The sequence below is a fragment of the Miscanthus floridulus genome, chromosome 1 (assembly GCF_019320115.1).
Source record: "Miscanthus floridulus cultivar M001 chromosome 1, ASM1932011v1, whole genome shotgun sequence".
In the NCBI taxonomy this organism is placed as follows: Eukaryota; Viridiplantae; Streptophyta; class Magnoliopsida; order Poales; family Poaceae; genus Miscanthus; species Miscanthus floridulus.
Genome location: NC_089580.1, coordinates 13,522,129 through 13,547,601, shown reverse-complemented (window position 1 = coordinate 13,547,601; position 25,473 = coordinate 13,522,129). Strand labels below are relative to the sequence as shown.

Sequence of the window (25,473 nt, the reverse complement as noted above, 5' to 3'; positions counted from 1 at the left end):
CGAAGCATATGCAAGTGGGGTCTCGTTTTATTCACCTTGTTGCGTAGAACATACCGGTGCAGACGGAATTAAAAATGGATACAACGTTCGAAAGTTATAACATTTGAAATAAATGTTTTGATCTTTTTTTTCTAGCTGCATCAACGGTGACGTCACAGGGAAAGGGAGTGGGTGAGGGGAGTGGACGAATGGGCGCCTGCATATGTTTCTTCGGCGGAGTGTGCAGCACTGTACAAAAATGGAAAACGATAGGAATTGTTATTTTCTGAAAAAAGGAAATTTTAGGGTGTCTACAAATCGTTCGCTCCTTTTGAATGCCATGATTGTTCGCCCATTAGGCCCTCCACAATGTATGCCTAAGTGATGCCCAAAAGAAGAGAGAGATGATTTTAGCACCACTCCTCCCCGCTGCAGCAGGTGGTTCCAATTGCAAGCGATGCCAAGAAAACAAGGAGCGGAGCAAGTAGTTGCGCCTATAGATGGCCATCGGGCCGTGCCGGCCCGACGCGGCGTCGTGCCTCACCGGGCCACCATGCCGGCCGTGCCGTGCCTATGGCGTGCTCGTGCCTGGCCTCCGGCCCAAGGCACGGCACGTGGGCCAGTTTGGCCGTGCCGTGCTGCCCGTTGGGCACGACCATTTTCACCGGGCCGTGCCGGCCCATAGCCCGGCTGCAAAAATAACTCAGTCTTTAACGACTTGATCATTTTCAACATGATTTTACCACCAGATTCACAACTCAGAGATTCAAAACCACCAGATTCACATCAGATTCAAAACTCATATTCTCAGAATTCTAAACCACAGGATTCACATTTCACAATCACAATTCAAACTCATAAGACACAAGTCTCAAACTCACAACTCAGAACACAAGGACAAGGGACAAAAGACAAGATTATATCATTATATGAATATGAGCTATTTTGTGCAATGCTGCCTCATTAAAAACCTTTCTAGATAAAACTCACCCTTGTGAGAAACCCTAAAAAGGAAAAAAGAGTACATCCAGCTCTAAAGTGTCAAAGTCTTAGTTCTTCTATCCTATTACAATAGCCAACATCGGTGGCAAAGTCATTGTGACAATGTGACTTAGTGAGTTCACAGCAGCAAAAGTTCTATCCTATTACAATAGCCAACTGCCAACATTAGTGGCAACATTCATAGTGACTCACTGTCTCACTCTGTCACACCAAAGTACCTGCAAAATTACACAGAAGCAAGCAATGTTAGTGAACTTGAATGTAAAGAAGCAATATGGAAGTTTCAGTTGAGTGAGTGACTACCTCTCCTCTTCTCTTCTTCTTCTTCTATCCACCACCAGCAGTACCGTCGCTGCCGCTGCCTTTGCCTTGTTCATCGAGGAAGAGGTTCTTGAATGCCTCCTCCAGGTCTAGGTCCTCAGGTGTATGTTGTTCCCTTCTTGCACCTTGCTCCTAGTCCTTGATGCAGGTGAGCATCTCCACATACTCAGGCAACAAGCGCCATCGCCGGTCTTCGAGTATCCTGGATGTATAGCTGAAACAAGACTCGGAAGAGACAGTAGATATAGAGGACAGACATGATATCTCGAGCCATAATAGATAGGATTGGATAGGTTAGCTTGTGGTCACTCCACCAGAGGAGTATGTCAAAGGATTCCTCATAACATGTGACAGGGTCACTGTCCAAGTAAGCTTTGAGCTCACTGACAGCAGATGGAGTAGATGAAGATGAGGGGGAACCGACAGGGGATTCACCAGGACCTCCAAAGATCCTTCCCCATGCCTGTTTTGTCTTACCAGTATGAGCTGAAGGCACTAAAACCCTCTGAGACCTAACTGCACCAAATTTCTATTCATACTTGGCAAACAATCTATACAATTCATCTTTCACATCACCATAGTATACACTATAAAATGCATCCAGTTGCCTTACCAAGCAATTCAAGCACATTAAAGAACCCTTTCATCTTAGCTCTAGGATCAAGAATGAATGCATATGAATAAATTAGTGGAATTTTCTCCCAATATTTAAGGAATTTAAGCTTCATAGGAGTAGCAATCATTCTAAAATAAGCATCTCTTTCAGCATTTTGCAAATGTTCAGCCATGTCAAGCATATGGTGCAAAACAAGTGGAGCTGTGGGATAATAAACACCAGACAGGACAACAGTGGAATTATAGAAGAGTTTCAGAAATATCATTATTTATTCAGCAACATACCAATGTTGTGCAGTCAACAAAGTAGAACCATAATTAGAGGTAATGAACACATGAAAGACTTCCTTGTATGGCAGCAAGTGTTTGAGCATCAAATAAGTAGAATTCCATCTAACATCCATATCCAAGCCAAACTTTTTAGGTCTAAGACCCTGAGCAGTGCAGTAGTTCTTAAACAATGCAATTCTTTGATTAGAGGAATTTAAAAAACTTATTGCAGTTCTGAAATCTTCAGTATAAGGTTTCAACCTCTTCATGCCAGATTTAACAATCAGATTAATGATATGGCATGCACAGCGCTGATGCACAAGCAAGTACTGCACCTTGTTAGGATCATCTCTTATAGGTGCAGGATAAGAACCCAAATAACCAAAGAATATAGGTTGCAAAATCTCATAAGCCCTAGAATTAGCAGAAGCATTGTCTAGAGACATAGAAAAAACCTTGTCAATCAAACCAAACTCCTCAACCACACTAGAAATCCTATCAGCAATGTTTTCACCAGAATGTGAAACATCAATCAGCCTAAGACTAACAACTTTTTTCTATAACTCCCAATCTGCACTAACATAATGAGCAACAATAGAAATATAATCCCGCTTAGCATTACCAGACCAAATATCAGATGTCAAAGAAACAGAAGATGCAGTAGGCAACACAGATTTCATAAGCATAGCACGTTGTTCATAAAAAAGTTTACACATATCTCTAGTGGTGGTCTGCCTAGAAACCTTCTCGAACAGAGGATTATGAGCACGCTTAATGTAATCCTCCCAAGCATGTGTCTCACCTATCCCTAAAGGAAGGTCTAGCCTAGCAATCAAACTGGCACAACTCAGTGCGAGTAAGCATAGGATCATACACCCAGTTTTTCAAACCATCAGGATTCAGAGCAAGCTTAGACTGGACCATACTAGCATGATTACGTTTTCTCATACAGGAATACATGTGCCGTCTCAAATGGCCAGTGCTAGCAGACGATCTAGTAGTGTATCGCACCCGACAATGTTTACAGATGGCAGCAACTCGAATTTTATTCTCCTTAATCTCATGGAAGTAATCCCAAACAGCAGAAACTTTCTTACCAGAGGTGGTTGAGGTACCATGAGTGTCAGTGGAGACCTCAACTCCACCATCACCAGTCGTCGCCATCTAGATCGATGGGCTAGGTTGCCGTCACCGAGGTCGACGCCGAACAGACCGGCTGCATCATCATGTAGGTCATCGTCGTCCTCGACTTCCAGCTCGTCGTCCGGGTGCGGCGCCTGGTCCTTGTCCATCGCCGATGGGATGCTGATCCTCCCCCCGCGTTGCGAGGCCGGAACCACAACCGCCCGTAGACTGAGCCGGACAGCCGTCCACTGACCTCGACCTCCAGCAGCTCCAGCACCGTCCCTCAACGGGCGCTTTGGCGGCCTGGCCATGTCTACTCCAGAGGAGGAGGACACGGGTGTCAGGCACCAACCTGCACGCAAAGAAGAAGAAGAGTGAGAGATGACACTTGAGAGACAGAGATCAGAGAGAGACAGAGCAGAGAAGAGCAGATCTAGGGTTAGGGAAAGTGACGAACCTGCTTTCCCAGAGCCTGGTGTCGGAGATGAAGAAGCCAAGCGAGCCAGCCAGAGGATGAGACAGACACCGATTAGAATCGACGGCGAGGTGGGGGAGGAGGGAGTGACATGAACACGAACTCACATGGTTCACCAATTCCGAGTGAGAGCAAGAGGAAACAGGAGAGGAAAAGGAGGGAGGAGACTGGGGTTAGCGAACTCAGTGCGAGGTGGAGGAGCGCCGGCGAGGTCACCGGTGCCAGAGAGGACGGACGACGATGGTCGATGGAGAGCGGCGGTGACAGTGGATCGCGAATGCGAGAGCGAGAGCGAGGCAGCGAGCGAGAGCAGACGGCGCGGTGGGGGAGGAATGGGGATTCGGGACTTAGGGTTAGGAATGGAGAGGGAGGCAGCGGGCAGCGGCTTATATATGCGGCAGGGGTGGGCTGGCTTCGTGGGCTACCTCCCTTGCTGGGCCAAATGAAGCTGTTGGGGCAACGGGCCGCCATCGGGCCGCCTCTTTGCACCGTGCCGTGCCCGTGCCGTGCCACGAGACGGGGTGGCGGCCCAGGCACGGCCTGGTGCCTCGGGCCATGCCGTGCCCGTGCCGGGCCGGCAGGCTACAGGCTGCATGGCCAACTTTAGTTGCGCCGGTGCCCAAATCAATAAAAACCTAGTATTGTACTTTTGCTGTGAGACTGCAGCCAACACTCTGCTGTTGTTGTCAGATTGTTGATAGAAGATAAAGAACACGCTACTTTTTCTGGCATCACTTTTACACGCTGCAGCCCCAAACTCAACCAAGCATCACTGTGAGCTGGCATACGTGAACAGTATCGGGCACCGCTCACACTGTGGAGGGCCTTAGTTTGCTCGCTTCGATGGTGCCACAAAGCCGCCTGACGATTGGCCGTGCAGCATGACGAGGACTGTCAAGCATGGTCGGGGGTTCTCCTGCACGCAGAGCAGCCACAGATGGATGCACTTGACCACCTCAGCGCTCTGTCTCCAGGGACTGGCAATCCAAGAACGGGTCCACGGCCTCCAGCGCAGTGCCTCTGACCCAGTGGTCCCACACCTAATAACACATGACATATAATCATTTTTACTTGGATCATGTATACAAGTACTAAGTATACGGTGTTTCTGACCCAGTGACCCAGAGGTCGGTGTCTCTGATCCAATTTTGTGTTAAAAAAAGTGAGTCGTGGAATGTGAAAACGAAGAACAATATGTAGGATTCTCCGACTGCTGATTCCAACATGTCGGTGTTCTTCTGTCCAGTAACGATCTCTAGGATGAGGACTCCGAGGCTGTAAACGTCTAAGAACCGCATACTCCGGCGCCATGTATCCTCTGCCAAGTGCCAAGCATGAAAACAGCTGAGTTTTCAGATCGCGGAGAACTACTGCTCGACGAAGAAGCTAGGAAGAACACAGCACAGAGCAATGTGGCCCGATGTTACGGCCAGCGATAGAACTTATAGAATTCAGGGTGGTAGCAGCAGATCAGAGCACGGGAAGGGAAAGCAAAGCAGTAGGTCAGGATTAGAGGAATGCTTGCAGGAGAAGCAAGATAGTTTGTTACAATGTTTATCAATGATGATTCCCTTTCTCATGCTATTATATATATATATATATATATATATATATATATATATATATATGCTACTGCCAGCTGCCTGACCACTGCCATGGTCCAGTTGCTTTCGGACGCGGAACAGTAGACAGGGCAGCCGTAACTCCCTCCCCTTGCGCGCCAGGTCGGCTCCGGACGGTGACGCGGGGAAACTGCTACCTGAAGGAACTCTAAGTCTTCCCAAGTAGCTAGAGATCTTGGTAGGTTAGACCATTTAATCAATCCTTGAGAAATAGAGCGCGTACCCTTGACCACCGAGCGAGTCTGCAATATTATGAGATAGAGGATGATTGGTAACAGAATGGCGAGCACCTGCCTGACTTCTTAAGCTGGAAAACATGGAACACAGGGTGCACCGAAGAGGAAGCCGGGAGCTCAAGCCTGTAAGCAACGTTACCAACGCGAGCCAGAATGCGATAGGGTCCGAAAAACTTGAAGGCAAGCTTCTGATTGCTTCGCTGTGCCAAGGAAGATTGCATGTCTGGTTGAATCTTGACGAAGACCAGATCACCCACTTGAAACTGACGCTCTGAACGGTGCTCATCTGCTTGCCTTTTTATACGCTGCTTAGCTCAGTTCAGATGCTGGCGAATGACATCGGTCATCAGAGCACGATCAGACAACCATGTAGCCAAATCAGTGACTAGCGTATCTGGCGAAGTGGCAATGCCAAATTGACGTGGAGCATATCCATATAGCACTTCAAAAGGTGAACGCCCCCATGCCTGAATGCTTCAGTTCAGATCGGAGAACCAAACTGGCAGCAACCGGAGTGGTCCTCAGAGATCATGAAGGTCGGTGGTGTGGTGCTTGGGCGAAAAGGTATGAACATTGCTTGAATGCGCTGACTACTGAAGCCATGGCTTGTCCGTGATGGGATGCAGTACGCGCTGAAGAGGGGTGTGGAGTACCTTCAGTTAGAGACGGACTGCAAAGTGTTGGTTTCATTGTGGGAGAAGAGCACTTTTCAGAACTCTGAAATTGGTCCTTTGCTGCAGCAGATCAATGATCTAAGCCGGAGCTTTGTTGAATTTGATTTGTTTTTCTCTAATAGATCTTGTAATAGATTAGCCCATGAATGTGTTAAATTAGTCTCCTGTACTAGGTCGGTGGAAGAGTGGCTTATACCACCACTAGCTCTACTAGGAGATCATGTATGCCGATTGTAACCATGTTCATGACACTTGAATGAAGCTCCGGTTTGTTCTAAAAAAATGAGTCTGTCTATCCAACAACCATGTGTTTCAGCAAAAGGTACCACATGGTTGTTTGCTAGCTGCAAAACACATGATTTGTAATAAAGGAAAAACCATGTGTTTCAGCCAAAGCTAGCACATGGTTGTTGGCTGCCTAAAAAACACACGAATTCCAATAGACAAAAAACCATGTGTTTTAGGAGAAGCTAGCACATGATTGTTGGAACTTAATCTTGCTTCATGGCAAAGATGGAAAGGTCACTACGATGTGATATAGAAGTGGAATGAACCAGCTTGTGACAAGAGCAAGTTATAATTTGAACTCTGAGAGAACTGTGATTTTACAGCATTGAGTGCAAGAAGTAAGTCAAACTTATGCACAGGAAAAATAAGTTTCTAAGTCGAGCAAAACTAAATGTTAATACACAAGTAAAACTGTTATCAACATCTGCTTTCTTAGATGGCACACTAACCAAAAGGCATCCACATGTAAACAGAGGAAATGAATTTTAGTAAGACTGATTTTACAAAGTTGTAAGATCTACTATAAAAGTAATACATCATGAAGAAATTTGTCACTAATAGAGATATTATAAACTTCACTCATTTATCTAGAGCAAGTAATCGGCACCCACGACTAGTTAGAAGAAGCTCCCTGTCCCTTCAGACCTAGGATGACATGTCCTTTCATTGTTGAAAATAGTCTCTTCAAGCATTACAAGGATGATATTCCATCAGGCAGCAGCACTGAAGAGAAGAAGCGCCACACATCCTGCAAGATAATCAATTCACAGATGCATAGTTTAAGAAGCAAGTTGCAAGTACAGAACAAAATGCTTCAAAGTTGGTAGCTATCAACACCCTAAACTGAATATCTATGCATATAGCTGTCACAGCTGAACTAACCATATGCACGGAATGAAGAATATTTAGCATTTCAGCAACCATCATGTCTTTATTGGTCTAAGACAAGTAAGCTTTGGTCCTTATAAAACATTACAGAACTATTGCACTACTGAAAGTACATCTCAAGTAAGATAAAAAGGCAAGGACTCATACCTATTGTACATCATATATTCATATGTGATCCCTACTCCAGAAATTCTTCCATAAGACCCTATAGTAAGTTCAGCATCATATTATTTTCAAAGAGATAGTGAAAGGACATCACAAAGAAACAGACAACAAACCTGTGATATAAATTGTTCAGCATCTGTGCGCCTTAGGAAATGGAGTGAGTTCTTGGTCAATGATACAGAATGGTCACCAAGAGATATTTCACCAATCCTTGGAGGAACCATGTCCTATAATAAAGGGTATTAGAAGTCTGATAAATCTCTCATCACGAGTAAAGCATAAGAAATAGAAAAAACACCACACTACTGTCAAATCTATATCCATCTCCGATATGTATGATTTAATGGCTGCAGAGTGGTTCTTGAAGTACTCTTTCTCTGAGAAATGGAGCTTTTCTTGTATGTCATGAGGAAGCACAGGGCCAACTTTCCATCTAAAACTCTGAATAACTTCTGCTCGATTGTACCAATTTGGATAGAATTCATTCAGCTAAAGTACACGCAAAATCAAATTTAAGCATGTGCTATCAGCATAAAACAGAGAAACAAAAAGTTAGCTCATCTGAGAACTTTTAGTTATGTACATGTAAGCCATAAGGCATCTTTTGTTACGGAGCAGGGAAAGATGGTGGATAGCTGCACCATAGTGATCCTCATTTCTAGTTGTCTCAATATCTAAGTTTTGCTCCACCATTTTCCTGTCATAAGCCAGGCCTTGTCAGTAAACTGTGCACTGGAAATGTCTATCAATCAGGGTAACTTTGGATCCAGATGGTCAACATTCTAGTAGGAATGTAGGGTACAATTTACCTGATCAGTGATTGAAATTGTGAATTGTGCTCACTGCACTCTCTAATCACCTAATCAAACACATCAGTCTGCTCATTTTCAGAGATTACATGTTAGGTACAAAAGAAACTAAAAGGAGCTGTTGCTGTCAAAGTCACATTGCTTCTAATAATGGAAGAGTAGTATAAATATTTTCAACCTTTTTTGCACTATATAATGACAAGTAAACAATATTGCAGCTAGTACCCTTAGTTTGCTTCTGAAGATGTCATAACACGTAATTGTTTACATCCATATCAAAATACACATGGTAAAAAAAATATGATTATGAAATAATGAAACATGTAGTGATCTCTTTTTTATGTAAATCCATAGGTATGGACATGGTCTAACCTGATGGAGAATTAAACCAGTTGTCCAGGTCCAATACGAGTTTCTTCCAAATTTGGATAGCACATACTAACAAACATGTTTAGAAGGGAGAAGAGTCTAAAAGGCACTGGCTCAGTAGCTCAAAAAATTTATATAACTTTGCAGGCACATCTGTCAGCCAAACCAACAATATTTGATTTGACGAATTATGATTTTTTAGGTGCTACCAAAGCAATACTTTCGACTGAGGATACAAAAGGTTTTCTAATGCAATTTCACCCATCGAACACAGAACACACTAGATCATACAAAATTGCGGCCTGCATAGACACAAACGAGATAAAAAGCAGCAATCACTCTGATTCCAAACTAATAACTGCAGGTGAGTACAGAAAAACGGGAACTACATTGAATGGCGCAAGCTGACCAGCCTCAGAGGAGTCAATCTCCTTCAGCAGCTGCGACGCACGCCTCCCATACAAAATAGTGCCAAAGTTATATATAAAGACTGGATATTGCACATGTTAAACACCATAATTGCAGTATTTTAAGTGTGCAATTTATTACTTATAAATGTGCAATCAAGAAATGGATACTAAACACAGCTTTCTTGTATAGTGTATGCGTATATGCAACACACAATTAAAAGATGTGAGCTCCTACTATTCCACTACAACAGCCACAAGTCAGCCCAGCTATCCAAAACTATAGGAGGATGAGGCTATACACAAGCAGTACATGGTAAAACAAAAATGCTTCATCAATGTCATTGTTAGTGGAGGGACCGAGCTCAATTAGGCATGATGGCTACTGCAGCTTAAGCAAAGAATGTGCATCAATTAGGATTTAGAGGCAAGTAACTGGACCAGTCATTGAAATAACAAAGAGTAGAGGTAGCTAATACTACCAGTTTCCTCTCACTTACCTACCCCACCATACAGACTTACAGAATATAAAACATGCCAGCGATCTAGGACTAGGACAGTAGTGGCCTAACCAACACACGAGAGAATATTTGAAGGTAGGAGGAGTTAAGTTTGTGGGGTCTGTGTTGACATAAATCACAAATAACAGATTTCATGATGTGTTAGCACAAATCACAAGAGACAATTTTTTTCTATGGAAGGACAAGGATAAAAAAAGAGGTGTGTGTTGACACAAATCACAATTAACAGATTTCAAGATGTGTTAGCACAAATCACAAGAGATAAATTTTTCTATGGAAGGACAAGGACAAAAAAGAGGTGTGTGTTGGCACAAATCACAACTACAAAGATCAAGATGTGTTAGCACAAAACACAAGAGACAATTTTTTTCTATGAAAGAACAAGGACAAAAACTTGGGTCCAATGACTATGCCATTCAACCTATCTTATGCCCTTACTCACCCTCCTTAAACAAACCATGAGGCATTAAATATATAAACTACTAAGTTCTAAGCTAATCCATTTCTCTTTTGATCTGCAGGTTGGTTGTTCAAAATAAACATTGAAAGTTATTACAAATTTGCTTCGAACAATGTATATATATCAAGTATACTCATGAGGTACATTAAATTTCCACAGATTGCATATGCTCAAAACTACAATTGCGGTGCTCAACACTTGCAATTTACATTATTGCTGATTGCAATTAATTAACTTGCAATTTTATTTGTTTGGTTTTCATGAACAAGAGTGATTAACAGGAACAAAGCACTACAACTAGTTGACAGCAAGCACAGGACAGAACCTTCTCCCACTGTAAACTAATTTACACAAGCATCTAGTTGATGAACATCAAACAATGACATAATGCTGATCTATTTTAACATAGTTCTAGCCTTCTAGGAGAGTCCCGTCCACAGCATAGGAGAAGGGCTTCTATTGTTTGGAGGAAAGTCATCTATAACTAAATCATGGAAGGCAGTGGAGATTAACTTAACTAACAACACATATTTCCATCCGCGGCTCTCTCACTAACACACGAAAACACATACAAACAAGCAATCACAAAAACCTGATGTGTATGGACACAGAGACAATAAACAATTTTCAATTCTATTTATGTTAGGTGGGCTACTGTGTTTTGATCTTCATTCCAACATTGCTTCTTCCAAAAAAATCTTGCAACTGGTAACGAGAAAGTCTCTCCAACTTGATATTTGAAGGTCTGGCAACAGCTAAGAGAAACGACTAGTCCTGTAAGCTGATGTTGCCGGTCCACTTCTAGAAGAAACAAAATGAGGAGGCTAGGTACATACACCAACTTATAGTTGACTACAAAGTTCAGATACACTACCATGTTGGCTTCGAATTTATCAAAGGTACTAGGGAAAAAATGCTTGTTTCATCTGGTGGCACAGTTTGTGGGCGTGGGGCTAAATCCCTCACTGACTCTATTTTTATTAGTTACAGTTATAGAAGAAAAGGAAAGCACAACGGCTATGTTGGACTGCTACAAATAGATTATATAGGAGTATGTCTAAGAGTTGAGCCTGCAGCCTGTTATTGGATACAAGTTCTAGTTTTAGTCTACTAATTTTGACCAAGAACAACGTAAAATACAATACACTCAAAAGGACATGACAACATCAGGTCAGAGCGAAAAATTCTTTTGGGAAAAGTACAGATCAAATGCCAGAAAATATTGCTTCATCTCTATCTATTAGTGGGCAGTGTTCTGAGAACTACAAATATTGCATCATCTCTGTCAGTCCGCAATGTCGTACAATTTGCTCAAAATAAAATAGCATATCACAAAATTTTCAAAATTCTGTAGGGCCCCAGGAACTATGGAAACTATCGGAAACCAATCAAAACTGAAGCTAGAGAAAAGGAAAAGAGAGAACATCACAGAAAGAAAACAAAAAACAATGAAAAAATAACAATTCAGGCCCCATGAATTTAATACATGTTGCATCAACCAATATTAGGCACCTACAAAGAAGAGCACCCACCACCAAGCACCATACCTGGAAGACGATCCCAAATGAGCCCGTACCCATGACACGTTCTACCATGTAACTGATGATCCTTGTGCCTGCAATAATCAAACATGAAATTCGTTATAATGTTAGCAATGAAGGCAATATTAGTATATTACAGTTATCTGGGAGAATCCCAAGGTTTTATTTTTACATGGTTGAAATGTTTAGTTGTAAAACAGCAACAGTGAAGATATTATAACAGATTCAGAAATTGAACACAACTTTTTTTCCTAAATACCACTCTACAAAATTATAGCATGCTACAAAAGAACATGATGTTCAAAACTCAAGAAAATCTTGCTAAAAAAACTGACGAAAATCACCTCTTCAATGTCATCATTGCTGTATATCCCATATCGAAATGCCTGACTCAGATTATTAGCAAGCGCTGCCACATCATAGTCTCTGTCTCGGAAGTCGTCATCATCGCTATCCCTCCCACGATCATGTAGAGAAGTTGGACGGCTGCAGCATAAAACATTAGCCAACGGTCAGGAAGAAATATACAAGTTACCACAGAGAAATCACAAGTGTTTCAGCAGTGTACACAAGAATAAGAAAGCCCAGGATGGGAAAAAACATACCCACATGCCCAATGGTAAACGTTCTCCACCTCATTGTGTTTGACCAGGACATCTGTTTGCCATACAGCCCACTCGCTATTCTCCTATAAACACAAGTTTATAAATGTAAATGAGTATGACACAATAGTTCCAAATTATTGGCCAAAGATGAAACAGAAATTGGAAATACCTACAAGTGACTATGTATCATGCTGTTACTCTTTCCCAATTGAATGAGCTTATTCGCTATTCGAGTTATGTGTCCAATATTCCCAATTCTTGGAGGTTCTTTCCCTTCTGATGGTAACGTTGGCTACAAACACAAGGCGCAATCAAAATACTAGCAACATAGCCCAGCAAAGAAAAAAATAAGATGACAAGTATCAAGAAATAGATTTACGGCATTTTCTGATCGCACAAAAATTAAATGAAAAGGACAAACCTTGGGCTGCATATTTTCGTAGCAAGAGCAGGAGGGGCGCATTGAGTTACGGCGGAAAGGATTTCAGTAGCATTTGCATGCACTTTAGAAGAGTCATGTTTGATCAAGGCAACATAGATATATGAGCCCTTTACTAGAAATATATCCAAAAAACATATGAATTCTACTGAGACAACAAACCAACCTCCATAACCACTGCAAGTACAGCATAATAATGACATTTTTTATGAAAATGCAGGAGAGCTGCGGTTCATTATTATTAAGAAGAAAATACAGGACAAGAACCCAAACACCCACACACTCTACACACACCAAAGCTTAATAATGACATGGTTTAGTGCCCAACAAATGTCGTATAGCACTATGTTACTGAGTGATCAAGTGTACTTACTGATGAGCTAAATTTATCCACAATCATTTCCAGTACATCTGTGTTCTCTAACCAATGCAATGTATCCGCGAAATTTGAGTATATGGTTTCATCAGCGCCAATCAATCTCATCAACACCTATTTTAGAATCAATTTGATGACCAACACCAACCAAAGGCAATCACCAAACTAGACGGGGAATGAGTTCAATAACTACTTACCTCCATTATTGATGTGATACCAATGAGGTCGACAAGCTAGACAACAATATTTGGATGCTCCTACAAAAAGGTAAAATAAAAAAGACAAGTAAACATAAATTGGAATGTACACAAATGACACCATCTTTCCAGCATAGCATCCAAAGAATATGAAAAAATGATTAAGTGTAATGCATTATATCGATGAAATTACTACGAAACAAAATATTTACTCACACATAATGAGATGTTCTTGGTGAAAAAATGCACAATGATTATGATCTTCAAAAATTACAAAACAAGAACATGAAAATTGCATGTTTCAAATAGTGCAAATACTACATGTTGTTAATGCAATTATATTGTATATGTATATAAATACAGAATCCAGCTCATGAATGTGGAGCCTGCTCATAGTACAATTAAACAGCATAGAATGTGTACATAAAAAGAGTGATGAATTTACATAGCTGGTTTGGAGTAACAAAAACAGCAGCAAGTTCACAAAATTTAGGGCTGGACATACATACCTCGGCATTATCCTCTTGGTTACTCCAGAGGAACTACACTTTGTGCCTCAAGACACTGCCTGCATGTTTAGCAGACTGAGTGATTCAGAACAACAAAATTGTGAACCAAAACAAAAACAACCAAACCACCACATTATTGTAGCTGTTCCTCACCTTCTTTTACTAGTCCTAGCAGAACTGCCTCAAGACGCTGCTTGCATGATGAATTCACTACGACATTAGGAACAAATCACAATAAACAGAAATGAAATATGTTGGCACAAATCACAAATAACAATTTTTTCTATGGAAGGACAAGGACAAAAAATGTTATCCGCGCTAGCACAAATCACAAATCACAATAAACAGAAATGAAATGTGTTGGCACAAATCACAAATAACATTTTTTTCTATGGAAAGACAAGGACAATGTCTGTGCTGGCACAAATCACAAACTACAATAAACAGAAATGAAATGTGTTGGCACAAATCACAGATAACAATTAAAAGAGTTAGACAGATAACCTGGAGACACCATGAAAAGTATGGAAAAACTTAGCTACCGCAACATTAAAACAGTTAGACATAGCAATTTTCCATTTATCATAAGAGAGTACTGGCTTCCTAATTCATGCATATCAAGAATTTCTACTACAATGTGAAACCATCAATAATTAGTGGAGAAACTGACAAAACAAGAGAAAAACTGAAAGCAACTTAACTCACCTCCTGCGTGTGTCCGCTGTTAGTAACTGGTTTGTTTTCATTATACTCAAGAATGATGTGCTTCAACAAGCTGTTAGGAACGTCCTTCATAATGTGCCACTTGACAAGAAACCAACCAGTCCACTTGTCCTGCTGCAAGTATTCAACTGTCTTGTTAAAATCAACTTGACCCACCATCTCAGCCAGACTAATAAACTATCCGCTGGTGTTAACCTAAAAAATCAAGGAAGACAAATAGATACCTTACGCAGCAAATAGGGTTCACAGGAAAGATGCAGTGTGGTCCTGAGAACCTAGTGAGTCATTGAAACCAAAGCTACATTCATCATCAGCACCTACTGCAACTGGGAAATGAAGCAGACATGCACAACACTGGTAAAGCTAGCAAGGATGACTTGTTTATCAGTATTAACAAAGATAGATGACAAACTAGGACACAACCACAAAATCATGACAAATCTAAAATGCAATTTAGTAACAAATATACTAGCTCTAGCACAAATTACAAGTAACAATTTAGTAACAACGAGGCTAACGGTTCAACAACAGCATATTGCATATGCTTAGAACTAAAATTGTAGTGCCTGAAACTTGCAATCTACATTATAGCAAACTGCAATTATGTAACTGAATCTTTAAATTGTTTGGTTTACTGAATCTTTAAGTTGTCTGATCAGAAATAGTTCTTTGGTATCACTAAAGTACAACTAGCATAAGACATAAGTGCTCCTATAGCAGTGTCATTGATAGCAAACCACCTAATAAAACAAGCTACAGGTGGAAAATGATGCTTCTGGGGTTTGTATTATATTGATGTGAGAGGACAAGGACAAAAATGAGATGTGTATTGGCACAAATCAGAATTAACAAAGTTCATGAAGTGATAGCACAAATCACAAGAGACAATTTTTTACTATGAAAGGACAAGGGCAAAAACTTGGCTTGTATCAGTTCTTAGTTTAATCCACTAAGCCTCATACAGAATATATATGTGCTCCCTCCAGTCCAATATATATGACATCCCCACCGCAGGTGCCAGTTCAGTTAACAAAGACTGCTTTGTCGGAACGTCATATAAATATGGCCAGAGGTAGACAGGTAGTAGCATCTAATTTATTATGCAACTTCAATAAATGTCCTAATCCTAGTCACGTCCAAAAGGGAAATCTTTAAACGCACAATTGAAGGAAAAACATACCTGGCCCCAGCCAATGTCGAGTCCAGAAATTTCAACAGAGGAACAACCATCGTCTTCCCACTTCAAAGTGATTATGTTTTTGGATAATCCTGTCAGCTAAATAATAAGACAGTTATCGCTTAGTAGAAAAATCTTTGACTCACCATGATCTGTATCCACTTCTCCATCATAACTACTACTGAGAAATCAGTACAATATTCACTTACAATGTCAGCAGTTGCCAACTTAATGACTTCCAACTTCAGAAAGCAATCCCGTTTACTCTACAAAATGAAAAATGAATTTAAGAACAGATAATCATTAGATGTTAGTTTTCCAGTGCACAGATAATTAGCATAGTATCTTTTCTTCCAACAAACAGAACTGCTGAAATATTCGAAAAAAGGTTGTACCAACTGCAATGAATTACCTGCAGCAGCTGATGTCCTTCATTGAGACTGTACCCAAGAATCCAGAACATATAAGCCAACTGAAATTTACAAAAAGTGCTCAGACTTAGAAAGCTATCAAACAATAATGCTCAAGGCTGTGGACAATAACAAATTGTAGCCAATGATGTGTCCCCCTAAGTACTATTTTCTAATTAAGTTACATAACTTGGAAGAAATTAGACCCAGTCAAATCTTGAGGTTATTAAAGCGCTACAAAGCTACAGACTGTAGCATTTGTATTTATGATGTTAGTGCATCATGGGATGCTCTTTTTTTATCTAGGCATAACTTTGTAACTTGGGAGGATTGGTACTTAGTACTCTTTCTAAAGCACATAAGCATGGTTTTCTCCAAAAGGTTTGCTTTCATTCAACCTGGCTATGAGCAATATAAGAAAAATAATGTAAACCTAGTGCAACAAAAGGATCTATAGAGAAACAAATGGACTATGTAAAACAATAGGCTGTCTTGGGAAACAAAAAAAAACAGTGCTATGTAAACCTACTGCAACAGCAGGAGCTCTTCCAAGTCCAGCAGTACAATGTATATATGTTACACCACCATTACAGTTGATAAGCTTGTGCAATTTGCTAACCACGGCAGGAAGCCTCAATCGCAAATCAAAAGCATCAAAATCCCTGTTGTGATTAAACATAGGAACAGTTTAAATATGCAGAATAACGGCAATAGGGGAAAAAGAGAGCACTTAGATCAATGCTAGGAAAACAAACTGGCAACTGCCATATAAGTGTCGTTCGATGGAAATACAGATCCTCTATTTCCTCAAGAGACTATACAGCTTATAAACTTAACTAATGGGCATTACCCCATGGTGAAAAGGATTTGCTTAATTGTATATAAACAAGGCCAGTGATTTATGCCACAAAGTTCTTGGCCCTAAACTTCCAAAAAGAAATAACGACTGTTTGGGTACCTAATTTCAGCACGGCAGTGCATGATATCTTTGAATTGAAGAGAATAATCTTGAATGGCACCGATGTCAACTCCAAAATATCTGAACAAGTTGGATGGTAAAGGAAGAAAGATATAATCACGGAATGGAAGCATCAGATGGCAGTGGAAACAACAAAAGACCATTTTATTAAAATACAAATAAACTTTTAGAAGATGTTTTGTGCTGCATTGACCAACATAGACGCATAAAAGATTAGACTACTAGGGCTGAAGTTCATTTTTATAGATATTGATATCTAACATAGTCAGCATGAAAAGGGAGTAACCCAGGTAGTTTCTCAGTTCAAATCAGAGGTAGCATCTATTAATTCATAACAAAATTACAAAGACTGGGTGACTGTTTTGTTGTGTTTGTTGCTAAAATGAAGGGATTAACTTTACAGCTGCTAAACGAGTTGTCTGGTTTAGCAAATTTGAGCCCTTAAAAGGGCGTATGAAATTGATGGTTTCAAATCAAAAGATTGGTAAAGGTAGCTGATTATGCATCACAAAATATTAGTGGGGATACTCAAGATCTGAATCTTGCTGCAAGCATAATACAGTTTTTACACCGATCTTCCGAAGCTTATCAACATCAAGTGGGCTCTGCACATGAATGCAGATAATCAGACAGAGGTAGGGACTATGAAGCGATATTTCTGTATAAAGAAGGATGTGACAAGCACCTCAATGCTTCAGTCAGTGAATTGTTCCACCCATAGGGAAGCAAAATCTAACCCTTTTTGAAAAGTTAAGGTATACACGAAAATAGCTCTGAAAAGTTCCAATATTCTGTTGGGAGAATATACAAAATTAATGTGTCAATTACACCTACATACACCTAAAACCTATGAGCGGGCATGAAAATGACTCCAAACTACAACTAGATCCCAAATTGAAACATGAAAATGACACTGTGGCATTTAAGATAAGCCAGATCAGCTTGAGGGAGTAAGAGAAAAGCACTAACCCCATGAACACTGTGGCATTTAAGATAAGCCAGATCAGCTTGAGGGAGTAAGAGAAAAGCACTAACCCCATGAACCAATACTAACGGGACATCTTCCTCCTCCACGGCATTGCACGGAGCAATGTAACCATGGACCTGAAGTGCATAGGAGTGGTATATCATTTGGCGACGAGCCAGCTTCTTCAGCACCTAAAATCACACAAACACACAAGCTCAGCCAACGAACTAACTCAATACTGTAGTTCACAGTAGGTGAACCCCACCTCGAGAGCACGACGCCCCCTGCGCTTCGCCTGCAAACTCTTCAGCTGCCGCAGCACCACCATTGACCCATACAGCTCGCTGAACGCCAAAATCAGAAACAATCGCCACGAATGCGACGAATTCGTACTGTCTAGAGTGTCTTACGCACTGACCTGCTCGGATCGCACACTGTGGCCTCGAAGATCATCTCATCCGATTGCATCCCGAACCAAAAACAAATTACTAACCATTAGCAAAACGGGAGAAGCACCACAAAATTAGCGAGCTGGAGAGCAAATCAGAAGACCCGATCAGCACCTACCCATCCATGGAGCCCGACGTTGACGCGGTCGGCGACGGTGAAGTCGGACATGTCGAACCTGACCACGGGGCACGGCCCCGCTCCGCCTCCCTCATCCGCCGCGGCCGGCGCGGGAGCTGACGCGGACGCCGATGAGCTTGCCTCCAACCGGAACCTCCACCGGCGCCGCGGATGCGCCTCGATACGGCACAGAGGGCAGGTGAGGACGATCGGGGAAGGACAGGCGGCAACGGCCGCGGCAGCCGCCAAGAGAGGCATGCAGGGCGCACTGGTTAGTATCGTTGATGTTGGTCTACGGACTACGGGTGGGAGGAGATCGTCGCGGCGAAGTGGAGGGAGAGGAAAGCTCGGGGACTGACTTAAGAAGAGGCAGAGGCGTGAGGTGGTTGCGTGCGGGGAAGCGGCGGAGCGGTAGCTGCCATGAGCCCGGCGCGCGTCTGCCTCAACCCCGCGCCGCGCCGAGACAAGCAAATCCGACGCGGGTCTTCACAGAGAGGGCGAATCGCCGAAACACCGATGAAAATCCAGTCAGAAACGAGTAGAGAACGAGGAGATCTACAACCTCAGATAAAAAACCGCACAAAAATTCACAAACCCTAGAAATCGCCAGCAGATTGCCCTCCGGCCCCCCAATCCGCCGCGTAGGTTCCCCACCCTCCTCCCGAGAGAAATGAATACAAAACGGCTCGACTCCCGAGATTTAAAAAAAAAGATAAAAAGGCCGCCGCAGCCCACAGCTCAGGCCGTGTGCGGAGGGGCACAAGCACAAATCGCAACGCGCGATGGACGGACACAAAATCCATGTGTTTTTTATTGGTAAAACACATGTGTGTTGTATAGCATTTCTGGAAAAAAAAGACGTTCGACGACAGGAAAGAGACAAGCGAGAAAGAAAATAAGGAACGAACCGGTAGGTAGGTAACTTTGGTCAACTCCAGAAATCCATTAGTTTTCGTGACACCGTTGAGGCCTTGTTTGGATGTTATCGAATTCACCTCAATCCATGTGTGTTGGGGTGAATTGATGTGGAATTTAGTTCAACTTTCACTTCAATCCACCGTAACACATGTGGGTTGATACGAATCTGACTACAAACAATGCCCGAGGGTGCTCTATAAAATCATTCGTGCGTGAGTATGCATTGTACTCTCTCTTTTTTTTATAACTATTGGACTCTCTTTGTTAGCTGCCAACTTCAACTTGCATGTGTGAGTATTACAGAAATTACAGAGGATGTGATGTATGGTAGTAGCGTACCGTGTCTTGGTCGTTCCGGCCTGACGCACCCGCCGCCGGTGGCGCGACCAGCTTCATTCATTACTGGCTGCTGTCGTAGAAGGTTCACCACACCAGATTGAACTGTGCGCCGCTCGTGCCATTGAGTACGGCTGGCATATCCTCATCCTCCTCCCGGAGCCTGTCCAGGCACCCCTTGCACGGCTCCGGCGCGCACTGCACCAGCCCGTAGATGCTGTGCACTAGGGCGTAGCCCGTCGTGAACCCTTCGCCGGAGGTCATCACGCCGGCGGGCGGCGGCGTACCTCGACGTCGAGTTGTGTGCCGCCCTCGACGGTGATGTTGACCTCCAGGTTGAGCCCGTACCGTACTGCACCGGGGCGGTGGGATCGTTCGAGAACCTTAGGAGGAGGCGGTCGCAGTAGACGGAGACGTCCTTGATGCCCCTGCAGGGGGCAAGCCGGCAAGGGCGAGGCAGGACCGCAGCTGGTGCATCGCGGCAGAGCACGAGGCCCCACACCTGGTCCATGGCGCGGCCGGCCGACGGTAGAAGCATCCACAGACAGGGACCCAAGGGCCAAGGAGCGCAACGACGTTGAGGTCGTATGAGTATGAGCCGGTGAAACGCATTGCCGAGTGGTACTTTCTGCATGTAAAAAGGACCTCCTGAACCAGATACGACCGTCGGATAAGCTCAGCGGCCGGCCGGCAGCGGTTACAAGTGGATTTTTGACCGCGTGGTGCAGAGCAAGTTCATGATGTTGACCGCGTGGCTCCGTCTGGGGTGGTGAGCAGACAAGAGAGCTAGTAGGACAAACACGGATACCATGGGGAAGGTGTTCATGGTAGTTGTTGATGGGGAGAAACTCTCCCCGTGACACTTGACGGGGATGGGGATAGATAACTTTCTTCCCCACGGGGAGGGGGATGGGGAGGCACTCCCCGTGACATCTGGAGGTGCAGTGAGATGCTGCACAGCACTGAAGGCAACCAAACCTCATGGCCGCCGCACCCTGCACGCTCAACATGGCCTCCGTCCTCCTACTGCTGCTTCTCTTCTCCGTTCACTGGCCGGGCCGCAGCCACGCTTTCAGCCTCATGAACTACCTCTGCAACAACGGCAGCTCCTACGCCCTTAACTCCACCTACCGCTCCAACGTCGTCGCGCTCCTCGGGTCCCTGTCCACCAACGCGTCCAGCTCCGCCGTAGGCTTCGCCACCGCCACGCTCGGCTACGCCCCAGACCAGACGTGGGGCCTCGCGCTCTGCCGCGGCGACGTCAACGGCAGCGGGTGCACGTCCTGCCTCGCGCTCGCGCCGGACATCGCCTTCGGCGACTGCAGGGGCGTCAGGGACGTGTCCATCTACTACGACCGCTGCCTCCTCCGGTACTCGGACACGGACTTCCTGGCCAGCCCGGGCGACGCCGCGGAGCTGGTGCAGTACGGCACCAACCTGCAGGTGAACGTCGCCGCCGACCCCGGTCGGTTCGTGGGGCTCGCGGCCGACCTCGTGGCCGCGCTGTCCGCCTGGGCGGCGCGGAACTCGACGAAGAGATACGCCGCCGGGGTGGTGACCTCCGCCAAAGGGTTCACGACCACGGACAGCAACTTGGTGCACAACATCTACGGGCTGGTGCAGTGCACGCCCAACCTGGCTCCCGAGGCGTGCCTGGCGTGCCTCGGCAGGCTCAAGGACGAGATGCCGGCCGTGTTCAACGGCTCAACCGGCGGCCAGTTCAACGAGGTGTGGTGCAACCTGAGATTCGAGGTGTTCCTCTTCTATGACAGCAGCCCGGTAGTGAAGCTTGTTGCACCTCCGTTGACGCCGGCTCCGCCGGGTGCAGCAGTCCACGACGATGGTAGGCTCTTTGCATAATTTCAGATAGAAAAACAGAAACCCAAATCATCAAAGTAATTGTAGCAAGTATCTATGAATCGTCCACAAATATAAATTATGAAATTATCGTTAACAGTTGCAACTACTGTACTCCTCGAGCTTTTGGCCTTCTTTGGGAGATAGCTCCACTCCTGGGATTCTCTTGCTCTGCTCCTTGATTCTATAATAGAGTGATTCTACTTGATTATGGTGGAGGAGCAAGGCAGGGAGCAGGTAGAATTGATTGTAGAGGGATTCAGTAGAGAGTAGTTTTTTTTAAGCTCCCACCTCCTAGTGTAAACGGAAAAGTGATTCTTACCAGCTCGCCGCCTAAGTCACTCTGCCAAACATCTCCTTAATCGCTCTAATTATCTGCATTGTATGTATTGTATCTGCAGCAAAGAGGACAAGGGGAACAGGATATGCAGCAACAGTAGTGGCCATTGTTCTCGGGGTCCTAGTTGTCCTCCTCTTGTCCACGTTCATGATCTACCTCTGGAGAAAAGCACAAGTAAAACGATGTGAGTTGTGCGCCCTGTTCCTGATCAAGTTCTGTATATATCTTTGATATTTCAGAAAACATAAATACTAAGAATAAAAAGAAAAGGATGGTAGAAATGAGTCTCAAAGCAAAGGGAACATGGCGAAAATTCATAACTTTAATTGTGAATGATGAGAATAAGCACGTGTATGCAGATGCGGAGGAAGCTGACGATTCCGGGTCGCTCCTCTTTGACCTGGCAACACTGAGAAGGGCAACTGCAAATTTTGCCGTAGAGAATAAGCTTGGACATGGAGGCTTTGGCGCGGTATACAAGGTACCATTGCTAGAGAGTAGTGTAGAGACACATCTCTCTGGGGACATTCAGAAATATGCAGTACATCATAAACACGTGCCTAAAATTTCAGGGTTTCTTGCCTGATGGACGACAAATCGCCGTGAAGAGGCTGGACAAGGCTTCAGGGCAAGGCCTGAAAGAGCTGAGGAACGAGCTGCTGCTGGTCGCCAAGCTTCGGCACAACAATCTTGCAAAGCTTCTCGGCGTTTGCTTGAAGGGACAGGAGAAGCTGCTTGTCTACGAGTACATGCTTAATCGAAGCCTGGACACCTTCCTTTTTGGTACAGAACACTGCCACTGTCCTTCCTGTGCTCGACCTCAGACATGCCAATTAAGAATCTTTGACTCCTCAAGATGCGAGTATATCACTAATGTCTGGCCTTCTTGCAGTCCCTGAGAAGCGTCCATTGTTAGACTGGGAGACAAGGTACCGCATACTCTATGGAACAGCACGAGGCCTGCTATACCTCCACGAGGATTCACAGATCAGAATCGTCCACCGCGACCTGAAGGCGAGCAACATCCTGCTGGACGCCGACATGAACCCGAAGATCTCCGATTTCGGGGTGGCAAGGCTCTTCAGCGCCGACAAGACTACCACCATCACGAGCCAAGTTGTCGGAACGCTGTATGTAATTGAACGATCGGTCCACATGCCCACATTGCTATGTGTTGTGTTCTTCCTAGCTTCTTCGTCGAGCAGTAGTTCCGCGATCTGAAAACTCAGCTGTTTTCATGCTTGGCAGAGGATACATGGCGCCAGAGTATGCAGTTCTTGGGCAACTGTCGGTGAAGCTTGACGTTTACAGCCTCGGCGTCCTCATCCTGGAGATCGTCACTGGACGGAAGAACACCGACATGTTCGAATCAGCAACAGGAGAATCCATCATTCTGCTGAGCTACGTGAGTTGTAGTCCTAGTCCTACCTATTGTTCTTTTAATTTTCACACACCGCTGGGTCACTGGGTCAGAAACGTCTTGTGTTACTAGGTGTGGGATCACTGGGTCAGAGGCACCGTGCTGGAGGCCGTGGACCCGTTCTTGGATTGCCAGGCCCCGGAGACGGAGAGCGAGGTGATGAAATGCATCCATCTGGGGCTGCTCTGCGTGCAGGAGAACCCGGCGGACCGCCCGACCATGCTCGACGTCCTCGTCATGCTGCACGGCCAATCGTCAGGCGTCTTTGCGGCACCGTCGAAGCCGGCCTTCGCCTTTGCGTACGGGGAGACGATGAGCTCTGATGAGCGGCGTAACGTGTCTTTGAACGGGATGTCCGTGTCGGAGTTCCAGCCAAGATAGATGGACAGAATCACGGAAGACACGATAGGAATATAGGGATGCAAGCAGGTGTGCCAGCGGAACTTGCACGTCCTGCGGTAGCCTGCATTGGTAGAGTGAATGGACCCAGGATCCATACAATTTAATTCCTAGCGCATACTCTGCTTGCAGAAACATATACTGTACAGTATAATATAGAGTACCACCAGACTACATTGATTTACCACCAGACTATGCTGACCCTACAGACTACGCGTACCGGAGACGGAGAATTCCTGCAGTACGTGTCGCTGTCTGATGATTTATGCAAATGCGAAACAGATGAGCACTAGTAGTAGAATATGAACTGGGATCTCGATTAGTAGCATCAGGAAGTCACACCAAACAAAGGAAGGTCATCATCCTCCAGAAGCACAAGTAGAATAATATGAACTGGGATCTCGATTAGTAGCATCAGGAAGTCACACCAAACAAAGGGTGTATACATGCTGGGGACATCCAAGATTACTCATTGTTTCAGAGTCAGACAACCTCCAGAATCAAGAAGGTAACTTCAGAAATGGAATCGCCTAAAAACACTATGCTCTAGTCTATTACAAGTGCGGGAAAAAAAGACCCAGAAAGCATGCAAATAATAATCAGTGCACACAAACGCTTCCGAAGTTCAGGAAATACTATTTCCCTCGCGGTTTTACTTGTCTCCATTGGCATCATCCTCGCTATCCCTTTTCCTCTTATTTGGCAGGGAAGATCCTGCATTGCTTTCGGTGTTCTCCTTGTCTTCTGCGTCTGCATCAAGTTCGTCATCCTCAGCTTCACCGTCTTCGTCTTCGGCCTGAAAATGGTCAAATGTATTATTATTGCAGAATAAGGTTCACCAAATTCTTTGCCACAAAATCAAGTTTCAATCGGTAAACTAGACTGCTCAATCAAACTTGTTTAGGTCAAGTCCAAGAATGAGCTAGATAGAATGGTTTGTGAGGCCATGGCAGTTAAAATTTTAAAGGTAAAACAGGCCCAAGATCACACATCAAAGTGCAAACATGGCATCATCAAGAGTTTAACACTACCATCTCTAGAGGAACAGCAACCAAAGCATGATGTTACTGGCAGCTACCGAGTTGTTAAAACAAAATCAAGGTGATAGACATACTCACAGTCAGCCCAAGAACCGTGAGGGCTCAGTGACTAAACTCAAATTATGGAGCATCACAGCATTTACAGGAACAAATAACTAGGTGATAATACATAAAAAGACAAGTGTCGAACCTTGATGATACACAGCAATTATGATAAATATTAAGTGAAAATATTGGCATGAAAACAGCACGCCCAGAGCCCATGGTAAATCGTCTATGTAGAAGATCAAGCAGGAAGGAGGTCAACATAAACACATCCTACCAAGTAAGCTCTTTCTACTTGTACACCTGTGTACTTATGGATGAAAACTACCCGGCTTTGTTTGGCTACTTTTTTGATTGTCTAGTGTGATTTTATATCTCAGGCTAGACTCGATTGAGCTGTCT

At 44.0% G+C, this 25,473-nt stretch overlaps 2 protein-coding genes and 2 long non-coding RNA genes across 6 annotated transcripts; 1 reads left to right on the top strand and 3 right to left on the bottom strand.

Annotated features, from left to right (window-relative positions):
* Window positions 1-7,112: 7,112 nt before the first annotated feature.
* Window positions 7,113-7,869, bottom strand: LOC136546302 (uncharacterized). Its single transcript, XR_010781333.1, has 3 exons — window positions 7,774-7,869; window positions 7,643-7,700; window positions 7,113-7,355 (listed from the first exon to the last, which is right to left on the bottom strand). It is a non-coding gene; the product is annotated as an uncharacterized lncRNA (long non-coding RNA).
* A 27-nt stretch (window positions 7,870-7,896) lies between these two features.
* Window positions 7,897-12,457, bottom strand: LOC136546181 (uncharacterized). 3 transcript variants are annotated; one of them, XR_010781320.1, is made up of 5 exons: window positions 12,373-12,457; window positions 12,112-12,253; window positions 9,228-11,841; window positions 8,470-8,537; window positions 7,897-8,357 (listed from the first exon to the last, which is right to left on the bottom strand). It is a non-coding gene; the product is annotated as an uncharacterized lncRNA (long non-coding RNA). The 3 variants fall into 3 exon arrangements; XR_010781314.1 differs by having other exon boundaries at window positions 8,470-11,841; XR_010781303.1 differs by having other exon boundaries at window positions 7,897-11,841.
* A 572-nt stretch (window positions 12,458-13,029) lies between these two features.
* On the bottom strand, window positions 13,030-19,334 carry LOC136452248 (phosphoglucan phosphatase DSP4, amyloplastic-like). The gene is made up of 15 exons (XM_066452868.1): window positions 18,717-19,334; window positions 18,568-18,637; window positions 18,415-18,493; window positions 18,218-18,340; window positions 17,711-17,787; window positions 17,162-17,242; window positions 16,733-16,865; window positions 16,206-16,265; window positions 16,003-16,059; window positions 15,797-15,892; window positions 14,599-14,730; window positions 14,047-14,103; window positions 13,894-13,952; window positions 13,385-13,444; window positions 13,030-13,301 (listed from the first exon to the last, which is right to left on the bottom strand). The coding sequence occupies exons 1-12, from the start codon at window positions 18,718-18,720 to the stop codon at window positions 14,101-14,103; spliced, it is 915 nt and encodes a 304-aa protein (XP_066308965.1). The 5' UTR covers window positions 18,721-19,334; the 3' UTR covers window positions 13,030-13,301; window positions 13,385-13,444; window positions 13,894-13,952; window positions 14,047-14,100.
* Window positions 19,335-20,902: 1,568 nt separating this feature from the next.
* On the top strand, window positions 20,903-24,113 carry LOC136473420 (cysteine-rich receptor-like protein kinase 6). Its single transcript, XM_066471071.1, has 7 exons — window positions 20,903-21,813; window positions 22,229-22,351; window positions 22,527-22,648; window positions 22,740-22,950; window positions 23,060-23,297; window positions 23,416-23,572; window positions 23,660-24,113. The coding sequence occupies exons 1-7, from the start codon at window positions 20,952-20,954 to the stop codon at window positions 23,966-23,968; spliced, it is 2,022 nt and encodes a 673-aa protein (XP_066327168.1). The 5' UTR covers window positions 20,903-20,951; the 3' UTR covers window positions 23,969-24,113.
* Window positions 24,114-25,473: the final 1,360 nt, after the last annotated feature.

Excerpts from the sequence above, each read along its gene's own strand:
- LOC136452248 (XM_066452868.1), bottom strand. Across the intron at positions 16,266-16,732 it reads GAAGAGCTCCTGCTGTTGCA|TTGGCTTATATGTTCTGGAT; the intron begins GTAGGTTTACAT and ends TGTAAATTTCAG. Across the intron at positions 16,060-16,205 it reads AAGGACATCAGCTGCTGCAG|AGTAAACGGGATTGCTTTCT; the intron begins GTAATTCATTGC and ends TTCATTTTGTAG.
- LOC136473420 (XM_066471071.1), top strand. The coding sequence starts at position 20,952 with ATGGCCGCCGCACCCTGCACGCTCAACATGGCCTCCGTCCTCCTACTG. Across the intron at positions 21,814-22,228 it reads TGCAGCAGTCCACGACGATG|CAAAGAGGACAAGGGGAACA; the intron begins GTAGGCTCTTTG and ends TTGTATCTGCAG. Across the intron at positions 22,352-22,526 it reads AAAAGCACAAGTAAAACGAT|ATGCGGAGGAAGCTGACGAT; the intron begins GTGAGTTGTGCG and ends ACGTGTATGCAG.